General features: G+C 41.1%; 1 protein-coding gene across 1 annotated transcript in view; it reads right to left on the reverse strand.

Annotated features, from left to right (window-relative positions):
* Positions 1 to 25,441, reverse strand: part of DPH1 (diphthamide biosynthesis 1) — a 219,420-nt gene that overhangs the window by 75,976 nt on the left and 118,003 nt on the right. The window contains exon 4 of the mRNA XM_075850805.1: positions 11,987 to 12,108. Coding sequence (XP_075706920.1) covers positions 11,987 to 12,108 — 122 coding nt within the window. The remainder of the gene's footprint in view (positions 1 to 11,986; positions 12,109 to 25,441) is intronic.

The following is a 25,441-nucleotide window of genomic DNA, read 5'->3' on the forward strand; positions in this document are numbered from 1 at the left end:
CTCCTAAATAATGGATGGAAAAAGCCTTGATGATAAATTATAAAATAGTAACTATATACTATAATAGTGGAAAAAAAATATTCTTCAACTTTGTTTCGAGTAAAGGTTGAAAGCACATTAATCTCTGCGAATTGCTTATAATTACTTCGAGCCCATTCACAGAGCCAAAGCAATGATCAATGAATATTATCAGTATCGGTATTTTGGAGCAATTTCATCAGTAGTGCGTGCATACAGTTCAGTAAGTGCTGCACATACAATAAATTACCTACTATAAAACCAGCCAGAAAAGAATAGGTGGACAAAATAAGGAAACGCCTAACAATATATTAGGCTCATGTATCTAATAAGCAGTAGGGCCAGCCGTTACATCCACAACAGCTACAATCTGACATATAATCCCTGAACTGTATATAGTAGTATATTAGATCATTCTTCATGAAGAAAAGTCTTCTACTTACTACAGTCGTGGAATTATATCCTGCTCTCTATTCTCCAAACACAAAGTTCCCTCCCCATAAAGTTTGAACAGAGAAACAATGGATGGCGCAATTTGTTCCATAAAGTTTCAAAGATGTTTAAGATCTGGTGATGGGATAAGACTACAGAAGGTGTATGTTTTCGGATGGGTATTCAGAAGAATTGGAAAGTGCACTCACCCAGCTAAATCAAGAAGGCACAGATACAAGAGTTCAACCCCTTATCGGCCAAAACTCCATTTTGATTTCAGGCAATCTTAAATAAGACCAGCCGCTATATCCCATTAAATGGTATGTGCGCTTTGGACAATCCCCACTTGTTACAAGGGTTTCTTGACAATAAACAAATCAAAGCGTCCCCATGGAGGTCCCTCCAGTGATCAGTTATAAACTGGGGGTAAAGCCTGGCAGTAAGTGTTCAATTTCCCTGCAGCTCCAACCACAGGGGAAATGGAGAATGACACAGTGCCCATTCAAATCGATCGGTTGTCTATGTGATGCAGGACAGTCATACAATATACACTTTACTACTTCTACAGTCTTTAAGCAGCAAGCCACAAAATCCTCTTCAGAGCTACTCTCCTCAACACCTTGGGTTAGGCGTAGAACGATACAAGTGGTTCAGGCTGGATCCTGGAGCTCTGCCCAATCAAGTTTTCTGTCAGGTTACTCTAAGGGTATGTGCACATACAAACGCAAAAACGTCTGAAAATACGGAGCTGTATTCAAGGTAAAACAGCTCCTGATTTTAAGACGTTTTTTAAGCCACTCGTGTTTTTCACGGCCGTTTTTACAGCTGTTTTTCTATAAAGTCAATGAAAAACAGCTCCAAAAATAGTTCAAGAAGTGACATGCACTTCTTTTTCGTGGGCGTTTTTTACATGGCCGTTTTTCAAAACGGCCGCGTAAAAAAAGGCCCATCGGAACAGAACGGCGTTTTGCCCATTGAAATCAATGGACAGATGTTTGGAGGCGTTTTGCTTCCGATTTTTCATCTGTTTGCAGCCCGAAAAACAGCAGAAAATAGCCCGTGTTAACATATCCTTAGGCTGGGGCTAAACCTAGACTTTTTTTTTTGTAGAAAGCAAAAAAAACACTGTCCATTGGAACACATCAGACTAGGTCTACACACAAAGTATTTATCTTACTCTACAAAAAAATTGTTGTCATATCGCTGTGATAAATCGCTGTTCATAGGAATGCTGTAAAGGATCTGCCAGGCACAACTTCTGTGGATACGCCCATAGGTAATCAGTCTGCACCTGCTTCTAGGTCTCTGAGACTGACTCCATCTTCCACCACTCAGGATGGCAGGCTTAGGAGTGGGAGAGCCTATCGCAGCCTGGCCAGACGGAGCTAGCTCCCGCCCTCTGTCTATTTATACCTGCCTTTCCTGTTCCTCCTTTGCTTGTGATTCTTCTTGTGTGGTTTCCTGGCCCAGCTACAGCTTCTGACTATTTGATCCTGCTCCATACTGACCCCGGCTTACTGACTACTCTCCTGCTCTGCGTTTGGTACCTCGTACACTCCTGGTTTGACTCGGCTCGTTCACCACTCTTGTTGCTCATGGTGTTGCCGTGGGCAACTGCCCCATTTCCCTTAGCTTTGTGTTCCCTTGTCTGTTTGTCTCGTGCACTTACTGAGCGTAGGGACCGCCGCCCAGTTGTACCCCGTCGCCTAGGGCGGGTCGCTGCAAGTAGGCAGGGACAGAGTGGTGGGTAGATTAGGGCTCACTTGTCCGTTTCCCTACCCCCATCATTACAAATGCACTGAGTAAATTCAAAATCGCTCTTGAAAGGTGTGTAGCTCTAAAATGCCAGCATGTAGCGAAAAAAACAACAAAAAAACATTGAAAAAAACTATATCGCTAGAAAATCACTTGACTGGAGCGATTTTGAAGACATTTTTCAAGCTACTCAATGCTTTCCTATGGATATCACAACGATATCCAATACAATTATTTGTAGTGAGATAACTACTCAGTGTAGCTCTTTTCTAATGCATTCCTATGGACCGTGATTTATCACTCACTATAAAAAAAAATAAAAAATAAAAAAAAAAGGTCTAGTCTCAGCCTAACAGACAGAATATGTCCACCTTCAAGATGAATAAAACATAGAGCAGCCGTGAAAGTGTTTTATTATACTGAAAATATTTAAAATCAATACTGGTACATCAAAACCATATTGCTTGCGGCATGTAACTCTCACCCGACCCAGTGTTTCACCGTTCCAGCTTCACTTGGTACATACTCTGAGTGTCCATATCCTCTCAATCTTCCCAAAAAATGCCATAATCACATATCCTCCATAGTTACATAAACCTACATAACAATATAACCATTAAAAAACATAAAAGCATTCCGTTGTTCTTATATAAGTTATATTAATAAAATATGTGTATATATATATATATATATATATATATATATATACATACACACACACACACACACACACACTAGTTTATACCAGTCCTTCTCAATGAATTAGAATATCATCAAAAAGTTTATCTATTTCAATAATTCAATTCAAAAAGTGTAACTCATATATTATATAGATTTATTACACACAGAGTGATCTATTTCCAGCATTTTTTTTCTTTTAATGTTGATGAATTTTAATATTATATAAGCCCAATTTCAAAAATGATTTTAATACCGAAACGTTGGCCTATTGTAAAGTATGTCCAGTATATGCCCTCAATACTTGGTCGGGCTCCTTTTGCATATATTACTGCATCAATTCGGCGTGGCATGGAGGCGATCAGCCTGTGGCACTGCTGAGGTGTTATCAATGCGGCGTGGCATGGAGGGGATCAGCCTGTGGCACTGCTGAGGTGTTATGGAAGCCCAGGTTGCTTTGATATCGGCCTTCAGCTCGTGTGCATTGTTGGGTCTGGTGTCTCATCTTCCTCTTGACAATACCCTATAGATTCTCTACGGGGTTTAGGTCTGGCGAGTTTTCTGGCCAATCAAGCACAGTGATACTGTGGTTATTAAACGAGGTATTGGTACTTTTGGCAGTGTGGCAGGTGCCAAGTCCTGCTGGAAAATGAAATCAGCTTCTTGATATAAAATCTTGATATAACACAGTCTTAGGCGGGATTCACACGACCGGGTCCCGCCCGAGCCCGAGTATCGGCCGGTAAAATCGGCCATTTTTCCCGGCCGGTTTGCATTATTTTTGCATCCGTTCCGGGCCGGGCAGATCTGGACAGTGACATCAGCGGCAACTCCTGAAGGGGAATCCCCATGTGTTCGGGGATTCCGCTTCAGGAGTTTCCCCTGATGTCACTGCCCAGATATGGACAGAGACATCAAGCACTCTGTCCAGGAGCGGAATCCCCGAACACACGGGGATTCCGCTCCTTCAGGGGGCTAAAATGGAGCTAGCACATAGCAGAGCGGGGAGATACCTCCCTGCTCTGCTATAGTGGCGTCGCTACAGTACTAGCAGCCACAGCAGCTGCTAGAGGCGCCATGGAAGGTGTCGCCGGGCCAGGGCGCTTTTAAAACAAGCAGGAAAAGGGAGCCAGCGTAGTGCTCCCTTCCACCTGCTGTACACCCCGGCCCTGCCACAGTGTACAGCCATTCGTCCGAATGGCATCGACTCCTCCTCCTCACATGCACTCTGCGCTGTGAGGAGGAGGAGATAGAGCGCAAGCCACGGAAAACCCGGCCATCACTCGGGACACATCCCGGTGATGGCCGTGTATTACCCGGCCCCATAGACTTCTATGGGAGCCGGGCGGCTGGGCACCCGGCCGAAAATAGAGCATGTCCTATTTTTTGACGGACGGTTTTCCCGGCCGTCAAAAAATCGGTCGTGTGAATAGCCCCATTAGGGGTCTATTATTCCTAATGCAGCCAGGTGCCGGCCGATTTATGAACGGCCGGCACCCGGCCGGGAAACCTTGTCGTGTGAATGAGGCCTTACGGGCCAGTTTTATCAGGTATTTACTAATAAAGTTATATTTTAACTCGTTCTTTCAGGCTATGATAGTATTACGACTTTAGGAGAACGGGAGGCTATATTGGTTATACAGTGAAAATATACAATATATGAGCTTCACTTTGTGAATTAAATTGAATTACTGAAATAAATTAACTTTTTGATGATATTCTAATTCATTGAGAAAGACTAGTGTGTGTATGTATGTATGTATGTATATATATATATATATATGGCCTGCCACTTGCAATATAGTTCTGTACCTGTATCGATTGTAAATATTGTGAGTATAATAAAACCCGTTTGCTAGAAATTTCCTCTTGCACTGCTGCTCTATGCTTTATTTATCTTGAACAGGGCCACTTTAACTATAGGGCAAACGGTGCACCTCCACCAAGCCCCTGGCAGTGGTGTCATTTTTAACTTTATTTGCGTTCTTAGGTTTCACCTTTTATTTTTCAGAGGCCTCGGTACTTGAAAAGGGCTCTGTGTGGCTGAAACTTTGCCTTTTACTCCTGTAATTACCCTATAAAGAGTGGCACTTTAGCTGTGAATTTTCTTATCAATCGAGGCCAAAGTGGTGCTCGCTTCTAGAGAGCACAGTCCTGATAAACACCAGTGGTGGTAGGGGTTTCTTCTTTTTTACATGTACAAACCCGTCATCACATATTTATTTCATAAAGGGGCACTTGTTTTCTGATTCTTCTCATTTGGAACTGGACCAAGGAATGGAAGGTGTCTAGCTTTCTGTTGATGTTAATGAAATACATTTTCAAAATGTTAGAAGCAGCTTAGCAGCCTCTAGTGTCACTTGATCCAAGACAACAAGATGTAAATGTAGTGCAAACAAAACAAATTATTTTAATTACACTATACGGAACATGGCACACTAGCAGTGCCTAAAAAGAGCCAACGTTGCCCAAAGCAATGGAAATGTTGGCATGTGCTGGGTATTTATCCAGCATTTATCATAAGTGCTCATAACATTATCAGATCCAGGGGGGTAAATTATTCATTCCCTCCATCCATCTTTAAATCACAATAGTTACCATACAATACATTGTTGCAATTTAGAACAAAGTCATATAATGTTATATAATAAGTCATATAATGGTCTACTATTTTTACACCAAAAGGTAAAAAATTACCATTGAGCTACCGTACAAAAGTGGGAAAATAATTTAGGGACCTTCCAAATTCAAGCTACTCATTACAGAGAACGGAGAATTTAGTTTAGTTAATTACCTAATGTAAAAACATAGGGAAGAATTTGTTGTGTTGGATTTAGTAAAATGCACGTGTGTCAGCACAAACCCTTATGAACAAAATAATTAATAGCAGATCTCATGCATTTATCTGAAGAAAATTGCTAATACTGTACTGAAGCGATTCTTCCTAAAATGCAGATGTGACAGAAGCCCTTAGCAAAATGATAATTTTTGGAAGAATCTGCAATTCACGTTGCACTTCGCTGCCAATTACCCAGCTGAAAGATCAGAATAACAAATCGATAGTGCAACTATCATAATCGCAAAGGATCATATTATGCCGGGGGCCTGAATGCGCTGCAATAATTTATTAGTCGATATTGTTTTGTGATGGTACGAATTCACCTTACTAGTGGTTGAAGCGTAATATTCACCAGTTCTTTCAATATTTTTTTATTATGTATTATGTACTGCAGGGGTCAAAAACCTTCAGCACTCCAGCTGTTGTGAAACTCCAATTTCCAGCATGTCCGGAAAAACTTTAACTGGAATAATAAAGCATATGGCTGTCATGGCATGCTGAGAGTTGTAGTTTCACAACAGCTGGAGTGCAGAAGGTTGCTGACCCCTGATGTACTGTATAGAAATAAAATTAAAAAAAAGGGGTGTGCGCTCAGTGAGCCCTTTTCCGATCCGTATCCATGTATTGTGGAGATATTTTTCCTCAGAAACATTGCTTTTAGAGGAAAATACAGTGCCGCCCGCAGAGAGGCACCATACGAAGCACCTATGGCTTCATAAATACAGAAACACAAGGACTATATATCTATGTCTACATCTGTCTGTCTATCTGTATAAATGTCTGCCTATCTATACGTCATTAAAGTATTGCAGTGTATGTACTGCAAAAAGAACCACTAGTTTTCTGTACTAGTAAAAAAATAGAGCATAGATGTTTCTGTCCAAAATGCATAGAAACAGTTAAAAAACAGGACAGGGCTACGAGGTAATAGAGACATCCCTCATTCATATAATATACACAAAGCATAGAATGTGACTGACACGCCAGAAGTCTCCTCCTACATCATCATATTCAATTCTACACCAGACCCGTGTTTTGTTTTGATTAATTTTTGGGCAAATTCCATCATGTTCGACTTCAAAGTTCGCCACATCTGGGACATGCGGACAGTTTCCATGGCAGCAGAATACTGAACTCGAAAACTCCTTGAGAAGAGAGTAAGGCTGCGAGAGGCCCAGACACCACACATCTCCTACTGAGTATATAGGCGTCATATGTAGAGCCAGCCTGGGAGTACTTGCCAAAGTACCCTCAGAGGCGAAGGCCCAAAAAATGTCTGTGCACGGTCATATTAGGAAGGGAAAGCACCGTGTGAATAAAGACAAGAAGGCAGAGACTCATATAAGGAAAGGGTTAATGAAAAAGCTAACAGACTATATTTGTACTGTAGCGCCCTAAGGTGTACTGTATAATGGAAAAGCTGTCCGTAAAATACTTACTAAATGTACTAAACCTACTATTATACTTAACGTACTATATTACCATTGTTTTATACAGTATTATATAATGTTCACCTATCAATAGTGACAAATCAAGCATGGCCAACTAGCAATCTGATGGACTATGATGCAGCTATGATGGAATACGATTTTAATGGATCCCAACTAATCCTAGTGGTTTCCATCTGCTTACAATGGTGATCGTGACGTTTACGTTCAGTTTAAGGTATTTTTGAGCGCAATAATAGCGCCACAGGCTATGCTATTCTTGCCGTCCTAATGCAACATGAAAAAAACGCCAATGTGAACATAGCCTAATCTGGAGATCTTTTTCTGTCTTAAACTGTAAAGATTGGTGGAGGAGGAATACTGGCCTGGGTCGGTTTATAATGGGTCCGGCTCAGTGTATTAGTACATTATACCATGAAATTCTACAGAACTGTGTGCTTCTAACATTGCGATCATTTGGGAAAGACTCATGTTTCAGCAAGACAGCGCCCTTATGCACAAAGCAAAGACCAAAAGGAAATTGCTTTTTGTGAAAGAACCGGCTTGGCACCTGAGAACGGCAACCGAAAAAACTGCCTTTTTAATAAAATGAAACGTCAAACGACTAAGTATACCAAAATAAACCTAATATATTCCACTGATACGCTGATACAACATAAACAGACATAAAGGCAACTACAATACTACACAACCCAATGGCAATTTAATGCACAAAAAAATTAACTTAAAAACCTTAATAATTTCATATTCAATGAATATAATCATTTGTTATGCAGAGTTACATGTAACCCTCAGCTCCTTCTCTCTGATCTATTTATTTTTGGGAGTTCGGTAGTTTTGCTTTTCTATTAATGAATCAGCAAGCTCAGGATGAACAATGCTTTAGTCCCTTCCAAACAGGAAAGAGCCGCGATATACTAAATTTGAGAAGAAACGGAACAAGGAAGGAATTTAAATGGTTAAGATTGCTGATCGTTTTTGTGAAATAAAACATATGATTATTATCTTTAGTAAGCAATACTACATTCCTGGCTGTATACCATGATGGGGTTGGGGGGGGCTCCTGGACTCTAACTTTATTCTGTACCTGTGTGTAACTATTTTCTATCCACCTGAAGCCCAGATTTCAAGACGTGAATGATGACTGCTGATCCAGCAGCTAATACATCAGTCTTTGACACACATATTTCTGGTATCTGTACAATACAGACAGAGTACCCTGGAGAATAATGCCAAGATATGAGGACTCAGCACTTTCTTTTGTGTTCGCAGTTTGTTAACAAATACACCCATGCACGAGTCCTGTCAAATGATTTTTTATATTTCTGTCCTGTAATACTCTTCTAATATCTCACATTTCATATAAGAGTGCAAGAATTTTGGTGCATCATCATAGAATTAAAGGTGTTTCTTTAACAACTTGATGGCATATCCTCATTCAAGTGGATGTGGCTGAACTGCAATACCAAACCTAGCTTGTGGACAAGGGTGGCGCTGTTTCAAGAAAAAAAAATCAGACAATGAGTCAGAGTGGGGAGTCACTACAAAGAGCGGCTCTGGCTCTGGGGGGCCCCTGATCCATTCATTTGAATGACCAGCATGAAATACTCCATATTCCCCAGGTGATACCAGGAGATGACCAGGGGGTTCTGAAGCCAGACCCACAGTGATCAGCTGATAACCACGCCGCCTATGAAGTGACACTTTCACAAACTCCTAGCTGCATCTTCCGCCACAATTTACAATCAGCAGTGGGACATGTAGAATCAAAGAGGCCGGTCTCCTAGCCAAGGCAACGTACAAGGCTCAAAGCCGCTCCTTGCAGAACTGGTTTAATGTCCCTTTAAGTACATACTCTATAGTGTACCAGCCAGTTTTCTAGTTGACCGTCTAGTAGGGGAAGCTACAATCATCTGTTGGGAAAAATAATCCAAAAACTATAAAAACGTATTAATTATTTTCTTTTAAATGTACCCTTAACATGGTCAGCAGCTAAAATGGTTGAAGCCTACAGAAAGATCTACATGTATATACGGACATCAGCAGACCGTGTAACACCCAATATGACATACTTATCACAAGTGTTAGGGCACGTTCAGACGTGGCGGAATTGCTGCTGAATTCTGCTGTGGACGGTCCGAGGTGGAATTCTCCAGCGGCCGTTTTTTTCATTTCTTTCTATACATTTTTAGGAAACTTAATTCAGACGTTGCAGATTTTTCCCTCCGCAACATGCTCTTTCCATTGCGGAGAAGAAGCTGAATTTCCCTTCGGATTTCAGCCTTTGCAATGCAAAAACTGATATCTGCGGCAAGTCCGCTGTGATATCTGCAACGTCTGAATTACCTGTCATATATGCAAATGTTGCTGCAGATTCGTTGCGTAATTGCCCCAAATCTGCACCAACATTTGCACCGGAAAAATTACGCCACGTCTGCACGTGCCCTTATAGGACTGACACTTTACAGAGGAAAATCGGATGTTTCATTTGGAGAAAACAGCAACAAATTTACCAAAATGGTGCAAACGACATAATATGTTTGAGACCTAATAGACACGAGTGATATACCATCTCATGTCCACCAGTATTTTACATCAAAAGGGACAAAAGTCAATAATACATTTGAGATCAGCCCTACCCTTTTAATGCGTCTGTCTTCATAAATATGGCCACTTGCGCTATTTTCATAAGGCACATGGCATCTTTTTTCTTATGATAAAGGGCTACAATGTCTACAAATATCACATAAAGGAGCCATGTACGCTGTACACCTTGCATGGTCCAGGTAGAGCCCTGGGTGTAGAAGAGACATTTCATTATGGACAAAGACAGAGGACAGCAGATGGATGAAAGCCAAGTTTATTCCGCTGTGACACAAGCTTTACTCTAGTGATAGATCTTACCCATGGGGGCAAGTAATGAAGAGGAATAGTCAAAGAAAAGAAGCTGCATTCCTTCAACTGACATATCGATCAGCTTACTGAATCAAAGCTATTGACCCAAAAGACGTTCTCCGTCCCAGGACAGAAATAAACTCGTACTATTCTGAGCCTACAGGAGAGGGCGGTGCAGAGCTCAGGTAGATGACTGTTAACCCCTGCAGCGTCCGTGGAAAGCGATCGAGCAAGAAGCAGAATTTGAGACCGTATTCTCCTGCAGCACCAACAAGGGGTTAATGTTTTGGAATGCTTTCTATTATTTTCTTCTGCTTCTACTCTATCATTTCCGACAATCCAGCGTATATGTGAAATTTTTATTGTCCTTGGTACGCTGGTTTAACCAGCTGCCAGCTTTCGTGGCATCTTTTTTTCCTCTCATCATTGGGTTTTGTGTGTGGCAGGCTTTATGTTGTTGCAGCAATTGATGTGAGGTCACGGCAAGGCGTTTTCTTTACAGCTCATGGAATGCAGTACAATATTACATTTGCCTGAAATGTGGGTTTTTGAAGAAGCGCCCCATTTACTACAAGGTTGTTCAGGGTACTGTGTTTGCCCAACCGCACCCCCCCCCCCCACACACACACTGTAATTAGCTGAATGCCATGACATTAGGGCTCCGCGTGATACTGTAACTACATGATATGCACTCCCGACTCTTGACCTGCATTAAAACACATATACTGCTATATAGCTGTAAATTTAGCAGCATGTGTCAAACATTAGGCAGGATTAAAGGGGGGCGGCACATAACAAGCGTCATGTAAGAAAACAAATGTAACCAGCAGAACCCCATTCGCATGAAAGGGAACCTGTGAGCACATTCATATTGCCCTAACTATGGGCAGCATGATATAACAACAGGTGCCCTGACCACACTAAACTACATTTCACTCTAAAGCGCTGAAGTATTTTAGAGAAAACATCATTTTAATAAGTGCCGAGCTCGCCTTCCAGCCCAGCTTGATTGACAGGTCTCTTCCTATACAAAGATAGTAGACAGACTGTAAATCAAGCTTAGCCAGGTCGGACACTTCTCCTCGAGAATGGCACTTATTAAAAGTATGTTTTCTCTATAATGCTGCAGCCCTTTAGAGTCAAATATAGTTTAGTGTAATCACAGCCCCATGGTTAGGGAGACATTGAATGTGCTCACAACTTCCCTTTAAGGGAACCATATCTATAAATACTATGTTGGAGATTAAACTGGTTATGCATTTTGGACAATCTTTTTTTTTTTTTGTCAGAAGGGTCCCCTGAAAATAAGCTGATCACAGAATCTCTCATTGATAGGAACCCCAGTGATCTGAGCTCCACTTTTTCCATACAGAACTTAGCTCAATGATACATTCTGAATGTCTGTAGCCACCACTAGGGGGAGCTTATATATTAAACCCCTAGTTGTGACTGCGAGCAGCTAGAAATGGAATCATACAGGAGATTTAGAACTCTGTATCAGAATATTAAGCTCTTATAGCTAAAAAGAAATTGATCAGCACAGCATTTTAGACCTGTTGAAAGGGGTTGCCCAGGAATACCCTGAGATCTCTAGCCTCAGCTGCCAGCACCAAGGCAGTCAGCCATTTTTGTACCGGAGTATATTCTGCAGGATCGTTGCTATAAAACCAGCAGTGGTCCCCTTCCTAATAACTCTAGAAATAATAAATGCGTTTGTAGTAAACCGTTAACCCTATAAAGATCTCCCGTTATTATCAGTATATCCTGCAAAAGAAACAAGCATATTTTTCCCTTAGTTTGGGCAGCAACACAACAATAATAAAATATACTATCTATAATTTTCATCACTCAGTATTTCTAGAATAGTTACCCTACATTTCACTCATAAACAATCGAAATATAGAAAGAAATATAAACTTACTGAGGCAGCTGTGCCCATAATGCACCAGGAAGTCGGCACCTAGCGCCCGGGCAGTGTAATCATCTACGCAGCACGCTCCGTATGTCACATCTCCCATCACCACGGTCTCTGCCGACGTAAATCTATGGCCAAGAAACAGGGACATGAGACCAGCAGGGAATATTCATTGCTGACTTAAGAACATATGATAAATGATGTGTATTAAAAGGACATGAGACATGCAAACAATATATTTATCCAAACTTCCCAAGCAATATAAATGGAAGGAAAAGCAAAGAAAGTAACGGATACAATGAAAGTGGTTTTTTTTTGGCAACATAACCTTATAGCCACACAAAATATTAGAATAAGAAATGAAACATGTTTCCTAGGGTTAGGGTAGATGGTGAAAGCTGCCATGTGATGCTGGAACACAAGCTTTTTGATTCATGCAACCTACTTACCTATTGGAAACAATGGTTGCAAAATGAATGAACGTCTGTGGGGTGTGTTGTCGCACAAAATATTGCCGCAGACTAATAAAGTGTGACAATGCATTTCACTGGGGTTCCGCTCTGACGGGAAGCTTTGACGGAACTGGACGCCGATGTGAGGGAAGCCTAACCGACATTGATAATTTGACATATCGCCTATTGTTACATGCACCTCCTTCTATTAATACAAACGCACTCCTGTTCGTGCCATAAACACCATCATGACCTTTTCCTGCATCACCAAGTTAATTCAAGCAGGAGTAGGCAGAACATGACCGCATCCCCCACATACAAGTACGAGATTGCGCCCACACGCCCAGCCGCGGGAGAGCGACTGATTGACAGCCACTCTCCCATGGCAATGATAGAGTTTGGAGATCGCTCCGATCCAGGCTGTTTACATTTTCAGCACTCAACTGTTTCCGTAACTCCCATAGAGTTTAAATGACGCAGCGACATACATGCTCAACTGCCGCTCCATACAAACTCCTCCTCATTGTGGTCATAGAGGGGAGGAGAAACAGAAAATGGGGATCTCACGGTGGGGCTCCCATCAATTAAACATTGATCACTTATCCTATGATAGGTGATAGATGTGTGCAACGTTGAGCAGTGCTGACATCTCGGCCTAGGTGCGTAGCGATCTGCCGGAGTGATAAACCGAGGTCTCTCAGTTCCAGGATTCTGTTCCTCTCCGTCTGTGACAAGTGGCGATAACTGGCACAGCGATGAACAGGAGGCATCACACAATCATCCTACACCACTTGATCCGATTTTTGAAGTTTCATGTGGTTTATAAACGTTGATTTCAATCTGGCTTTTCTGCCTCTCCCACATACAACAGATTGGAGCTGGGTGCTGGAAAATGTGATCATTTGCCGATCTTAGCGACTCCTGCTACTTCCACGATTTGCATAACCTTACGGCTTGTCCTTGGTGTCGCAAGTTCAATGGTGAGGAATGTAGCTCATCTCCATCGAAGTGAACAACCTGTAAAAAGGTGTGGCCCTGTTTTTGGAAAAAAGCAACTATGCTTTTCTAGTCTTGGACAACCCACTTAAATTGGCTATGTACTGTATTAGTAAGGCCTTATTTACACGAACGTGTTTTACGTGCGTGAAAATCACGCGAGTCGCACGGACCTGTGTAACTCAATGGGGCCGTTCAGACAGTCCGTGATTTTCACGCAGCGTGTCCAATGCGTAAAACTCACGACATGTCCTATACTTGAGCGTGTTTTGCGCATCAGCACCCAGCAAAGTCAATGGGTGCGTGAAAATCATGCGCAGCACACTTACACACTTCCGTGTGCTGCGCGTGATTCGTGCAACAGTAGATCAAGAAATGAACGGAAAAATAAAACCAGCTCCTTCATTTCTTTTTCTAAATCTCAAAACCGCGTCTCATAAGGATGGCATATGTGCGAAAATCACGCAGCCGCGCACCAAACACTTATGACACACGGAACTGCAACACGCAAAACACACAAGTTCGTGTGAGTTTCGCCTAAATCAGAAGTAAGATAGGCAGTCAAAGTTTGGAAATGGATTATCTTTTTTTTACAGCGATATTGGAAGTTTTATGACTACAGGAACTGTAGCCATATTGGTGGTCACCTTCTCAGACATGATGATGTCACTTCGTATTAACTGAACAGACTGATAGAATGAAAGTTGGCTGTCAGATAATTCCAAGGAAACAAAAAACCATAATTACCAACCTTTGTCTGCTGCCCCCTGGCCAGCCGCACATCAGACTGAACATACAGATAAGGATATTGTCACAATGCATTAAAACGCCCACCAAACCTGATTTTTTTTTTTTTGAAGAGTAGAATTCAATGAAGTTACATTTTGTGTTCAGTAAAATTAGCTAAATAATCTCGCAGAACCCATTGAAATCTTTTATTAGTTCTTGTAAATATGGGTTTACAATTATTCTGTACAAAATATGCAAAATGGCTGACTACGCAATTTGGAAATCGAGCTATTTTATAAATAACACTGGAAGCGTGCAGCATGTGACACGTCACACAGACCGGTTATTCTTTCTGAAAGCTATGATCATTGAGAAATCTGCTGACATATACGTAGATCTCAGGATTGGAAACACAAGTGGGTCTGGAGGAAAGCAACAAGTGCTTTATGCTAAGCAGATAAGGATGAAAAGTACATAACAGATTAGACCAAACACAAGTGTGTTTGTTCTGCTCTCCTTAACTTGTTCCGATTGCTATCAGCTCCATTCAAAGGGACCTGCACAGAGTGTCACTGACAAGTCTTTGCCTTTCCGGCAGCGGATGTTATTTATTTTATAGCCAATCGATCACTGTATTTTAAGATCTTTTGTCAGCTGGGCTTTTGGCAACTTTAAATGGCTACTTTGGGGGTAATAAAGTTGACAGCAGTAGGTACAAAATACATTAGAAAAGTAAGATCTTGGGGACTATTGTCACAGACTCTGCTGAGGAGTGCCAACATTGGGTTCTATATACATATATTTTGTCTGTGTAATGAGCTCCATGTATACCAATAAAAATTGCATGTAGCTGTGCGCCCCAAGATTAGCCCTTGGGGATCACACGACTAGTTTGGGCATCGAGAGTCTTGCTGCATAAGCCTTGTCCCAGAGCAACCATTTAAAACGAAAAAAAAACCCTAAAAAAATAAATAAAATCTAATAGAATGAATAAATAGATGGAACGCAACTTCACCAATGGACAGCTGGGCAGGGGCTGTGCTAGGGCAGCAAACTGGAGAAGGAAAGCCTAGCTTCGAACTTTGCCAAACCAGAATGGTCCCTTATTCAATAAACTGTACACCATCATCCATTTCTATGATTTAGAGTAACCCTCAAATTACAAAGTAACAAAATAAGAAAACAGGACACTACATTACTGTCCTCAAAGTCAAGAAACGCCATGAAAAATAACAGATGCAAAAAATCTAAAGACAAGAATGTTTTTGAGGCCAGATATGGTTGGATTCAATCTTTTTCAAATTATAGTTAGTTATGTGGAAATGCCAGAGATTACTATACCCTAGAAATAGAATTCATCACAACATAAAAAGTTGCAATCTTGTATATTTCTTTGGATTAATGTGGATCTGTCATCATACGATAATCTCCTGTTTAAGATTGCATAGTATGGGGACAGGTCCACTGCAACATTAGCCAAAATGACACATAAATATATTGTGCCCTTTGGCTAATAGACCATAACAAAAAATACAGCGGACTCAGTTACTGTATGATTCCACTGTATATATGAGGGGAGCGCTCACGCCTTCAAGCATCGACTGATGTGTTGCCTTGTATACATACAGATACACGGAAGCCGTCAGTCACAGGTGAGAGGGGTAAGTAGAAGCGGGGGCGCGCTACCCTCAGGAATACAGCATTCTACACTGTACTCTTTGTTAGGGTATAATCAGACAGTGATGACAAATCATGGTTATGTTCGAGAAGCCAGAAAATAAAGAAAAGGAAAAGCAAACGTGCAATTGGGAAAGGGGGTAAAAAAATATATTTACACCTCTATAAGATATTAACTCCCTTCCCGAGTTGTATTATTAGGCGTCTAAAACAGGATCGGATCTTTTCATGTGAAAGTAGGAAACCGGTTTTCCTGCCTTTTCTCCTACCTTACATGAAAGGATACGGTCACATTTTTGCCACTCATTATACAACTCCCGTACGGAACCGTATTACCAAAGTGTTAATAAGTCATAATTCATATCCTTTAGATACCAGTTGGTCTGTTTTTTTTTAATGAAGATTGTATCCATGTTCAGTGTGCAGACATCCAAGATTTTGACCACAGTGAAGCATTGTATGCATAAAATGTTTTGCGAATAACCGAATTTTTATGATTTTGATATACCAAGATGTGGAGCAAGAAAGAAAGTGAGAAATAACGAAAATTTTGTAATCCTATCTCAACTCATATGATACTTACAAACCAAAACAACTTATTAAACCATGATGAATTTAAACATGCATTATATCATCTACTGACATGTCACAGTAGCATCAAAGGATTATATTAGTGGAGGCTGTGAGCTCGGGCCGCCACCGATTCTTCATTTGTAGCGGCTTCAGTGATCAGTACAGTGCGCCCAAAACCAGAAATCTTGTTCTATTGTACCGATTAAGGCCCCATATGCACATGACCATAAAAAAAAGTCCGTAATTGCGGACCGCAATACGGTCCACAATTATGGACCCGCCCGCTTCTATTGGCTGCGGACACCTTTCCATACCGCTACGGATAGGTGTCCGTGCCGTAGAACCGTGCCGGGAATTATGGAGCATGTCCTACTTTTCGATTTTTAAGGGCCATGCCCCCAAACTTTTAAGAAAATGCGGCCTGTGGCAGTCGGCCGTGCTTGCAATCGCGGGCCACGATTACGGGCACGGCCGTGTGCACGAAGCCTTGTCGTGTTGTGCTGTATCCCACGTCTGACCTGCTTCACCTCGCCTGACGTCTAACTGCTGCCTAGTCCCAGCCGAGCCTGCCATACTGCTGTCCGAGCTGCCACAGGTACCTAAACGAACTATAGACATTGTCCTGCGCCCTGTTGGCCAGCTGCCATACCGCCAAGGCGGTACGGCCCAGTGGGTACACAGACCCTTCGTGACAATATGGTAACGTCTGCTGAAAACTTTATGGTTCTTATTGTTTCTATTATGTGTCTATATTTGTACCTTGGGTGTATACATTTTTTCAGTACTTTAATAAGCCAAAAAACAACAAGTGTGAATGTGCCCTAACACCTAAACACCCATTACCACCCTTTAAGATATCAATAGTCACTGTAGATTTTATTTAGTCTATACAGACATGCATAAAGGAGTAGCTTAAGGTTTATATGAGCCTTTAGGTAACAGAATGACAGTGGACAAATGGTCTACTCCACCATCGTAAACCCACGTAATGACCTACTGCTTCTGCTTATAGCCATATTCTTTACAATGCCAATCACAGCACTTGCGACAATGTAAGTCACAATTGCCACCAGTACTTGTCACGGGCATGCATATATATATTTTTTATTCCATTTTGGACTCCATATTAGAATATAATGCTACAACCAGGTCTTTGTTCTTGAGGTTCTTTCAGTTGGAACATATTTTCAGTTGTGTGATAATCCTAGAACTTGCATATTGCCTATCACGTTCATCCAGGTTTTGCAGCGGGGTTTTACAGAACGCCATCTCCCACTGTAACATGCGGAGCAGGCAGTCATATAGCATCCATGCTTGTAATAAAGAAGCTTTAAAAAAAAGTCTTGCCCTCAAAGCTGAACTCAAAGCCATCCAATCCGAGAGTAAGGGACATTTTTATTACTGCCACCGTTGTGCTCATCTAAAAGTGGGGAATTAATGTCACTGATATTCTAGCGTCCGGTTAGCTGAGTCATAAAGCAGTTCATAGAATATTAATAGAAAAGGGCAAGAGAATAAATCCAGAATCATTTATATCAGAACACAAAATCTAGCAGTGATTTATTTTTATTTTTTGATTTTATATTGTAAAGGTAAGAAGATAAGAAGAAAATGCAGAGGAAATTCATAAAGCGTCTGCAAAGTAACAGGATGTTCCTTTAAATTAACTGCTTCAAAAGAGAATCCCGCAGCCCGAAATCAGGCTGGAATAATCTCAGATCTGTGCCTCAAGCATTAGATGCTATGTTTAGCAATTATTCCTTCCATCCCCATGTGTGAGAGGTGAGGCTGATGGGCAGAGTGAGGAGCGATAAAGCCCATTGGGCACTTAACAGGTGATATTAATAGTGATCGGAAATGACAAACTGTGTTACAACAGGAGGAATAAAGAGCAAACCGCATGGTGATAAGCAGAAATTGTAAGAGCAGGCAGCACCCATTGATTTCAAGTTTAACCCACTCGCCCGCAGCTCATGCCTCAGAGTCATACGTATCCACCAACCCTTAATAAGGGTTAAACAGTTGCTTCCCTTCCCCAGCATGGCTTAAGGTGCCAGTGTCACAATACGTTAATCTGGAGCGTTTACAGTGATGATCAAGAGTGGTGTCATAGTAGGAACCCTCTGGCCAATGAGTTGTCATGAGATTTTACAGGGGAAAAAAACAACACAAAACAATAAAAAAATAAAATAAAAAAGGGAACATTAAAGCACGTTGTCAGGTGAAAAGTCTGTTCCTGGGTTTTTGGTTTAAGTCTATTTCTGTTCAAAGTGTCACATGGGTTCCAAAAATAATACGGCATAAACCACGGGTAAAAATATAATAGTGCGGCTGGACACAGAAAATAAGAAGTTTAATCCTGAATAGAGGGAGAGGAGAACACGCACGTCCTTTACAAGCGTACTACAAGATCATTGGATCATTAATTAGAAAGGAACTAGTGTTATGTGTCCTCGTAAGGAAATGAGTTCATGGGAAAATGCAAATCAAATCATAACAAGAGAGTAAACCGCCAGCAGCTTCTGAATTACGCTCAGATCACGACCAGTGTACACATTTGTAAAATTATGGAAATTCTCTGCAGCTTCATCGTATACCTTCCATTCCAAGATCTAAAAATGCATTAATCACATACTATAAAGTGACATTAATTTCAGACAGAGGTCACTTATATTCAGAAGAGCAAAATACATGACTGACTATATCACTTAGCACTGCTAAGCAGGTCCCTTACTATGCCACTCGGTTACTAAGATTTCAGTATCACAAGCATAGAAATAACACCACAAAAAATACTTTGCTTTGTCCTTGTTTACACTGCAGTTTTTCATGCATTTTTAACAAGTTTTTCACACAATTTTGGTTTCAACTGTGTTTTTATTGAAAATTTTTAAAAAATATACATATAGCTTAAAGCAGCATGGAGGGCCATGCAATTCACATGGTAAGACAGTAACTTTCAATAGACAGACAAGACATCTGGGAAAAGACACAGGGGGTTAAGGGGGTGAGGGGGGGGGTAGTCGGAGCTCCACCTACAACCTAATCTAGAGATCCCTGTATCCAATACTTGTCCCACGGGTCCCACACCACTTTGAACCTGTCCAGTTCATTGTCAATAGAGGCCGTCATATGTTCCATTGTACGTATTTCCCTAATTCTAGTTACTAAGTCGATGTGAGAGGGAGGGGTTGTCTGTCTCCATTTCCACGCTATCAACGTCTTAGCGGCAGTGAGAAAGTGTCGAAAGAGTCGAGCTGGTGATTTCCCCAAAGTTTCACACAATTTTGAAACAGTTATTACTATAAAGTGATGGCATATCACTAGAATTTACCATCACTTTATGATTCTGAGAATAATGGAACTCCAGCAGGCACCCTTCACTTGAAGTGGGTCGTATTGCAAATCCCTGCACGGCTGGTGGACGATGTGCCGCCGTGCAGGAATAAACAGTGAAGAGGAAGCAGCATGGATCGGCGCTGAGGCCCCTTCATTCTCAGAATCAATGGGGTTCCCAGAGGTTGGACCCCCGCCAGGGCTGTGGAGTCGGCAAGCCAAACTTCCGACGACTCTATTTTCTCACTGTCTGACTCCTGTTCCATCGTCTTCATAAATGGCTCATGTATAATATTACAAATTTTCTTTTGCCGCTAGAACATCCTAGATATCACTGTTTCTGATAAATAGGGGCCTTACATTCATAGAACATATATTTATAAGATTAAAGTAAATATGCAACAAGCTATGCATTAAATAAATACTATATGAATAATATATATTTCATTGTTTTATTTTGAAGCCGGAGTTGGATTCTGTCAATTTCTACTGACTCCAATTACATTAAAAACGGACTCCGACTCTGACTCAGCAGCCCTGCCCCTACAATCATAAAGTGGTGGCATATCCAAGCGATATGCCTTCACTTTATAAAATGAGAATAACCATTTAAGATCTCTTATCGCTGTCAGTGAATGAAAACATTCTTATTCACATACAGAAGCTGAACATTTATCCTGACCAAGTCCTGCTCTCACAACAGAGTTTGTTCCAATAGGTCAGCGTAGGTTGGAGATAACAGCCTGCGGTCCAGGACAGAGATTGGTGCTGCTCTGACGCAACTCCTGAGGGGGTAATTGAAGTTCACATCTACAAAAGTTTATTGCCTTCTTGCCATTAAAAGAAACATGCACGCTTGGCTCGGCTGAGTTATGGTGAAGCAGGAGACAGTCAGCCAAACAAGTGTTATGCTGTCAGGTATGTCATCTGTGTGGCCAGCTTAGGCTCTTTTTGCTTGGTGGGGGTCCCCAGTTTGTCGGATTTCCAAAGATCCGCAAGTGATGTCATATTCTAACTCCGTTAAGTAGTTTTACCTGAAGTATTATGGAAGAGTACAAATAACGCACACACTGTGTGCCATGTGACAAATTCATCTCTGTACACTTTCTCTACACCTGTGACCTGCGTACACATTTTTACCCAGGAGTAGTATGTCCTCAGGTGATTGCAAAAAGTAGTGTGAATTTCCAAATTTGCAGTGAAAGCAATTCCCATAAAGACTGCAATTATGTTGCTGAAAAGAACTACAGCTCAGGCGAATATTGTAGCAGAACAACCCTACTGGAACTTGGCTTCGGTGACAATGATTGAAATACAATTATTCATAAATGGAAGTTCATGGGTTAAATTCTCTTTTTGCAAGATCAAAAAATGCAATTACCACGGACAGCCCTTGTAATATCTAATAATAATAATAGAAGCTATTCTGGTGCTGTAGTCAGTAAAATAAAATAATCTAGTAAAGAACATGTATTTGCTGTTTAATGCAGTTGATTTTACTAAAGGTCATATTCTAACAGCACAATAGATGATTTCATGACCCTTCCACTCTTCATTAGTGCCATGTTGGCGCCACTTGCCATTTATCTCTTCTCCTTTCTCGTTATCAGTTGTGCATACCGACCCCAATGCCGTCCCTAGACACTTGGTTTACCTATGTTTAATAACTAATTATGGGCTAAGTTGTGATCTACTTTGAGGATTCCGAGCGCAGGGATTTCCAAGTTTAATCATGGTGCTCTCAAGTTAATTAAGTGGAAATGGTAAAACAGCAGTCAGACCATTAGTACATCTGTCAAGACGAGTAAATTATAACCCGCATATATTTAGACATATATAATTATCATCAATGTCTTGGACACTCAACGTTGACAATCAGTGAACAATCAGGGAGCTTAAAGAAAAAATCTATCCTGTAAAAATATTTAGGATACAGAACTGGGCCAATCCTAGGAGCCAAGCAGCCAAAGTGTCTAAATATGTGCTACTGGACCTAACTTTTTGAGGGTTTTTTCCTATGTAAGTTTTTATTGTTTTGGCCAATAAAAAAAAACACAAAACTGACACTGGTTATACATTAGTGATTTCAGACAGCCGTTTTCTGAATGACTTGTGGTTATTGGTTGGTCTGTGAAGGTTGTCGTTCTGGACGACAATGGCATAAATTAAATCGACAAGTCTCAGATCGATCTCTGCCTTGATCTGTGGCCTAGACTGGGCATGAACGAATTAAAAAATCCAACACTGCAGGACTACTTTTCCACAGAAATCTGCCTTCGGTAAGCTTCTGGTCACGGAAAGGCACCAATAGTCGGCAGAAATCTGACTTTTTAGCTGTTCAAAATATCTAGTGAATAGCAAGCTTAACTCCTGGAATAGTTTAACTGGTTCCCACAGTATTCAGTCATTTGTTTTCCCTGCAGTAAAGTCAGCAACTTGCACATAAAAGTTTTCGATCACGTTAATACTACCTTATAATTGAATACATGCATGATCGTCCAAATCTCACTGTAAGACGTTGGTCCATCAAGCTCAAGCAATGAAAAGTCACAGCCGGCCACTCATCTGCTGCTTTTTTGTTTCGAATAATGTTATCAATAAAAAAATAAATAAATTCCTCTAATGTTTTTTTTCAAAATGGAGTACATTTGAGGACTACCACCCTAAATATGTTCATCATTTTCTGAGGATGAAGTTTAACAGGCATGGGGCACAGATATTAGTACGACCATTGAATTCCTTACCAAATACAAAGCTGCATTAGGCGTGGTGACTAAAAATGTGAATGACATAAAAGGAAATGTTGGCACCTAGGCACTCCGCTCCATAAAACGGTAAACAGTGCAAGGTTCTTAAATAGAGCACAATAATGTGTCAGTATCAAACAGTAAAAATCTGTGGCAGAAAACCCTAACTACATCTGGTCTAGGTATAGTATATTATTCGTAGGGGGGCAGCAGCTTTAAAGGTAGTCTGTCATCCGATTTTAGCCTTCCAATGGCTAACACCATTAGTTATCAATGCGGTAAAGCAGAAGTAACATACCAGTGTTGAATATCTTAGCGCTTGCATCAGGTTAAAGAAGAAATTTTATCCTGCCACGCGCCATGTGCAAATGGGCTTTCCAGGGTCCCCATTGTCATACAAGAAACATCAGTCCACTGCAGAGGGGAGAGGTTGGAGCTGAAGATGCCAGACACCTTTCGGTATGGCAGATGAGCGCGTGGCAGAATAAAGCTTATTTTTTATTCTGATGCAAGCACTAAAATATTCAACACTGCTTTACCCTATCGGTGTTAAGCCGTTTGGAAGGCAAAAAATTTGACAGACTCCCTTTAAAGGGGTTATCCGGGTTTTGGCCTAGCTTAGCCTTGAAGGTGCCGCGGCCCCTTTAAACAGCTGATCGGCGAGGCTGCCAAGAGTCGGAACCCCACGAATCTAATATTGATGGCCTACCCTAAGGATAGGCCATACATTTTAAAAGGCTTGATAACCCTTTCCAGTTAATAATTCTTCCGAAATTTACTGTATTTTTTGTTACCTTGCTGCATTACCTGAATATATCTCAGATTTGCTTGGCTGTACATACTGTACTGATAGCCGAACAAAACCAATCTAGATCACCTCCAAGCCAAACAAGTTAATCCAATATTAGTTTGGGCTGTCACGTAATAGTTTATTAGCATCTGGAGAAAAACTAATTATTATTTATTATTGAGTTAATAGGTGGCTCAGACTATCCAATCTGTACCCATCTTCTGGAGTTGATATACATGAGTAGAACAATGCTGACTAGATCTGTCTATATGGTTAACTGAAACTTCTAATAGATAACATCAGGCAAAAAAGTTTTTGAACTGAAAGAAGGACAACATAAAAGGACGGCCAACAGAGAACTTTAGAGAGCCACGGGTGGTTAGTGAGTTGAGACCTCTGAGACAGTTGGCGATTTTCACATCCTACCTTCTCTACAATGTATGCTGGCTATCCCTGTTCTGTCAGTTCACAGAAGGAATCTCCATTCACCCCTTCCCTCATTTCGTGCTGAGGACAGACCATTAAGTTTTATTACAAGTTTTAAGGCAACAATTTTGCTAAAAGGTTTCCAGAGACATGTGGTGTGAGGGGAAGAAAAAAGAAGGGAGGGAACGTCTGCCGAGGTCATTCATATGAAAGCGCGTCCAGCAGACAGTACAAACCCACTTGACAACATATGTAAGCTTACTATAAAGAAAGTGCACTTAGCCACGGACTATGGAAGGAACGATGCACGGGTTCTTGAAAAATAGATATAATTACAATAAATAGTATACCAATATTACAACACAACAAGCCGTACAACACAGTTCTTGGGACTTCCTCTGTCTAGATTGGGAACAATTCAAAACAATGACTAAAATCCCCATAGCAAGGAAAATATTAGCTATAGAACCGACCCAAGGGACTGGATTGTAAAACGATCTTGAATAATCTAAAAATGATAATGACACAGTTTACTTTTTAACACTAAAATGACATATATATATATATATATATATACATAGAGAATATCTAAATGTTCGCTATTAAGTAATGCACTAAAATTATTGAGCGTGCAAGTGTCTAAATGAGACTGATGCTCTAAATCATTATATGGTCCATAACTCTGCTTTTACAGAGCTCCATAATAGTGGCGGTTATAGACATGTCAGTCACATTATTATGACGTCCTCCTACTTTCGAGGTCGGCAGCGCGTAGCTCATGAAGGATGTGATGTGTCGTGAGCTCGCTTGGTGGGTATATAAGGTGTGCGACAGGCTGTCTGAACAAATATCACTCGTCGTTGCCATGGGTAGAAGGGGTGATTTATCAGAGTTGTAAAAAGGGATGATTATTGGGTTTCGGGCCAAGGGTGGCAGTATTACTCAAACAGCGCGGTTTGTGAACGGTTTGCGCGCTGCTGTGGTGAAAGTGTATCGACAAATGGCACCATTGGGAATAACCGACGTGGAAACTGCGGAGCACCACGTGCCATTGATGTGAGAGGTGAACGTCGTCTACGAAGGTTACTCTGGATATTAGCTGGTGGTCATAATAATGTGATTCGACTGTGTATATTCTTGTGAACCTGTTTTAACATGGGTCTAAAATTTGGCCTCTAGACGTCTACAATTTCATATATGTATATATAGGTCTCCTCTGAGATCATTCCTAATCGTAGAATGTTTTAAATTATTAAAGGATGTTTAGAAATGCTTTCAGTCTGTGTCCCCGTTACATTATGACTCATGACCACATTTGAGATCTATGCGATTCTATTGAATGCCATATATCGGACTATATTTGCCACTAGAAACATTACTAAATATACGGCACACAATACTACACAACATGGACCGCAATATTTGTCACAATAGGATTCTGTTTTGTGCAACGTATTCCAGTGCCTAATGGCTGTGTGCATTAAACCTCTAACAAAGTTTGTATAATATTGTATTTATTCATTGTTCCTTACAGTCGTTTGCTGTATTTCCTACAGCAGCATCAGCGTTTGCAGGTAAGTAGCTACATCGACTTACCTGCTAACGCCGATGCTGCTGCAGAATCAACTGTAGCCTCTGGTGCCGATGTGTCCTCGCTCGTCTGACACGATGCAGGACCTGTGAGTGACGTCACAGCGTGATCTGGCAGAAGCTGGGCGTTCTGAAGAGAAGTGGA

Source organism: Rhinoderma darwinii, chromosome 2 (assembly GCF_050947455.1).
Source record: "Rhinoderma darwinii isolate aRhiDar2 chromosome 2, aRhiDar2.hap1, whole genome shotgun sequence".
Taxonomy (NCBI): Eukaryota; Metazoa; Chordata; class Amphibia; order Anura; family Rhinodermatidae; genus Rhinoderma; species Rhinoderma darwinii.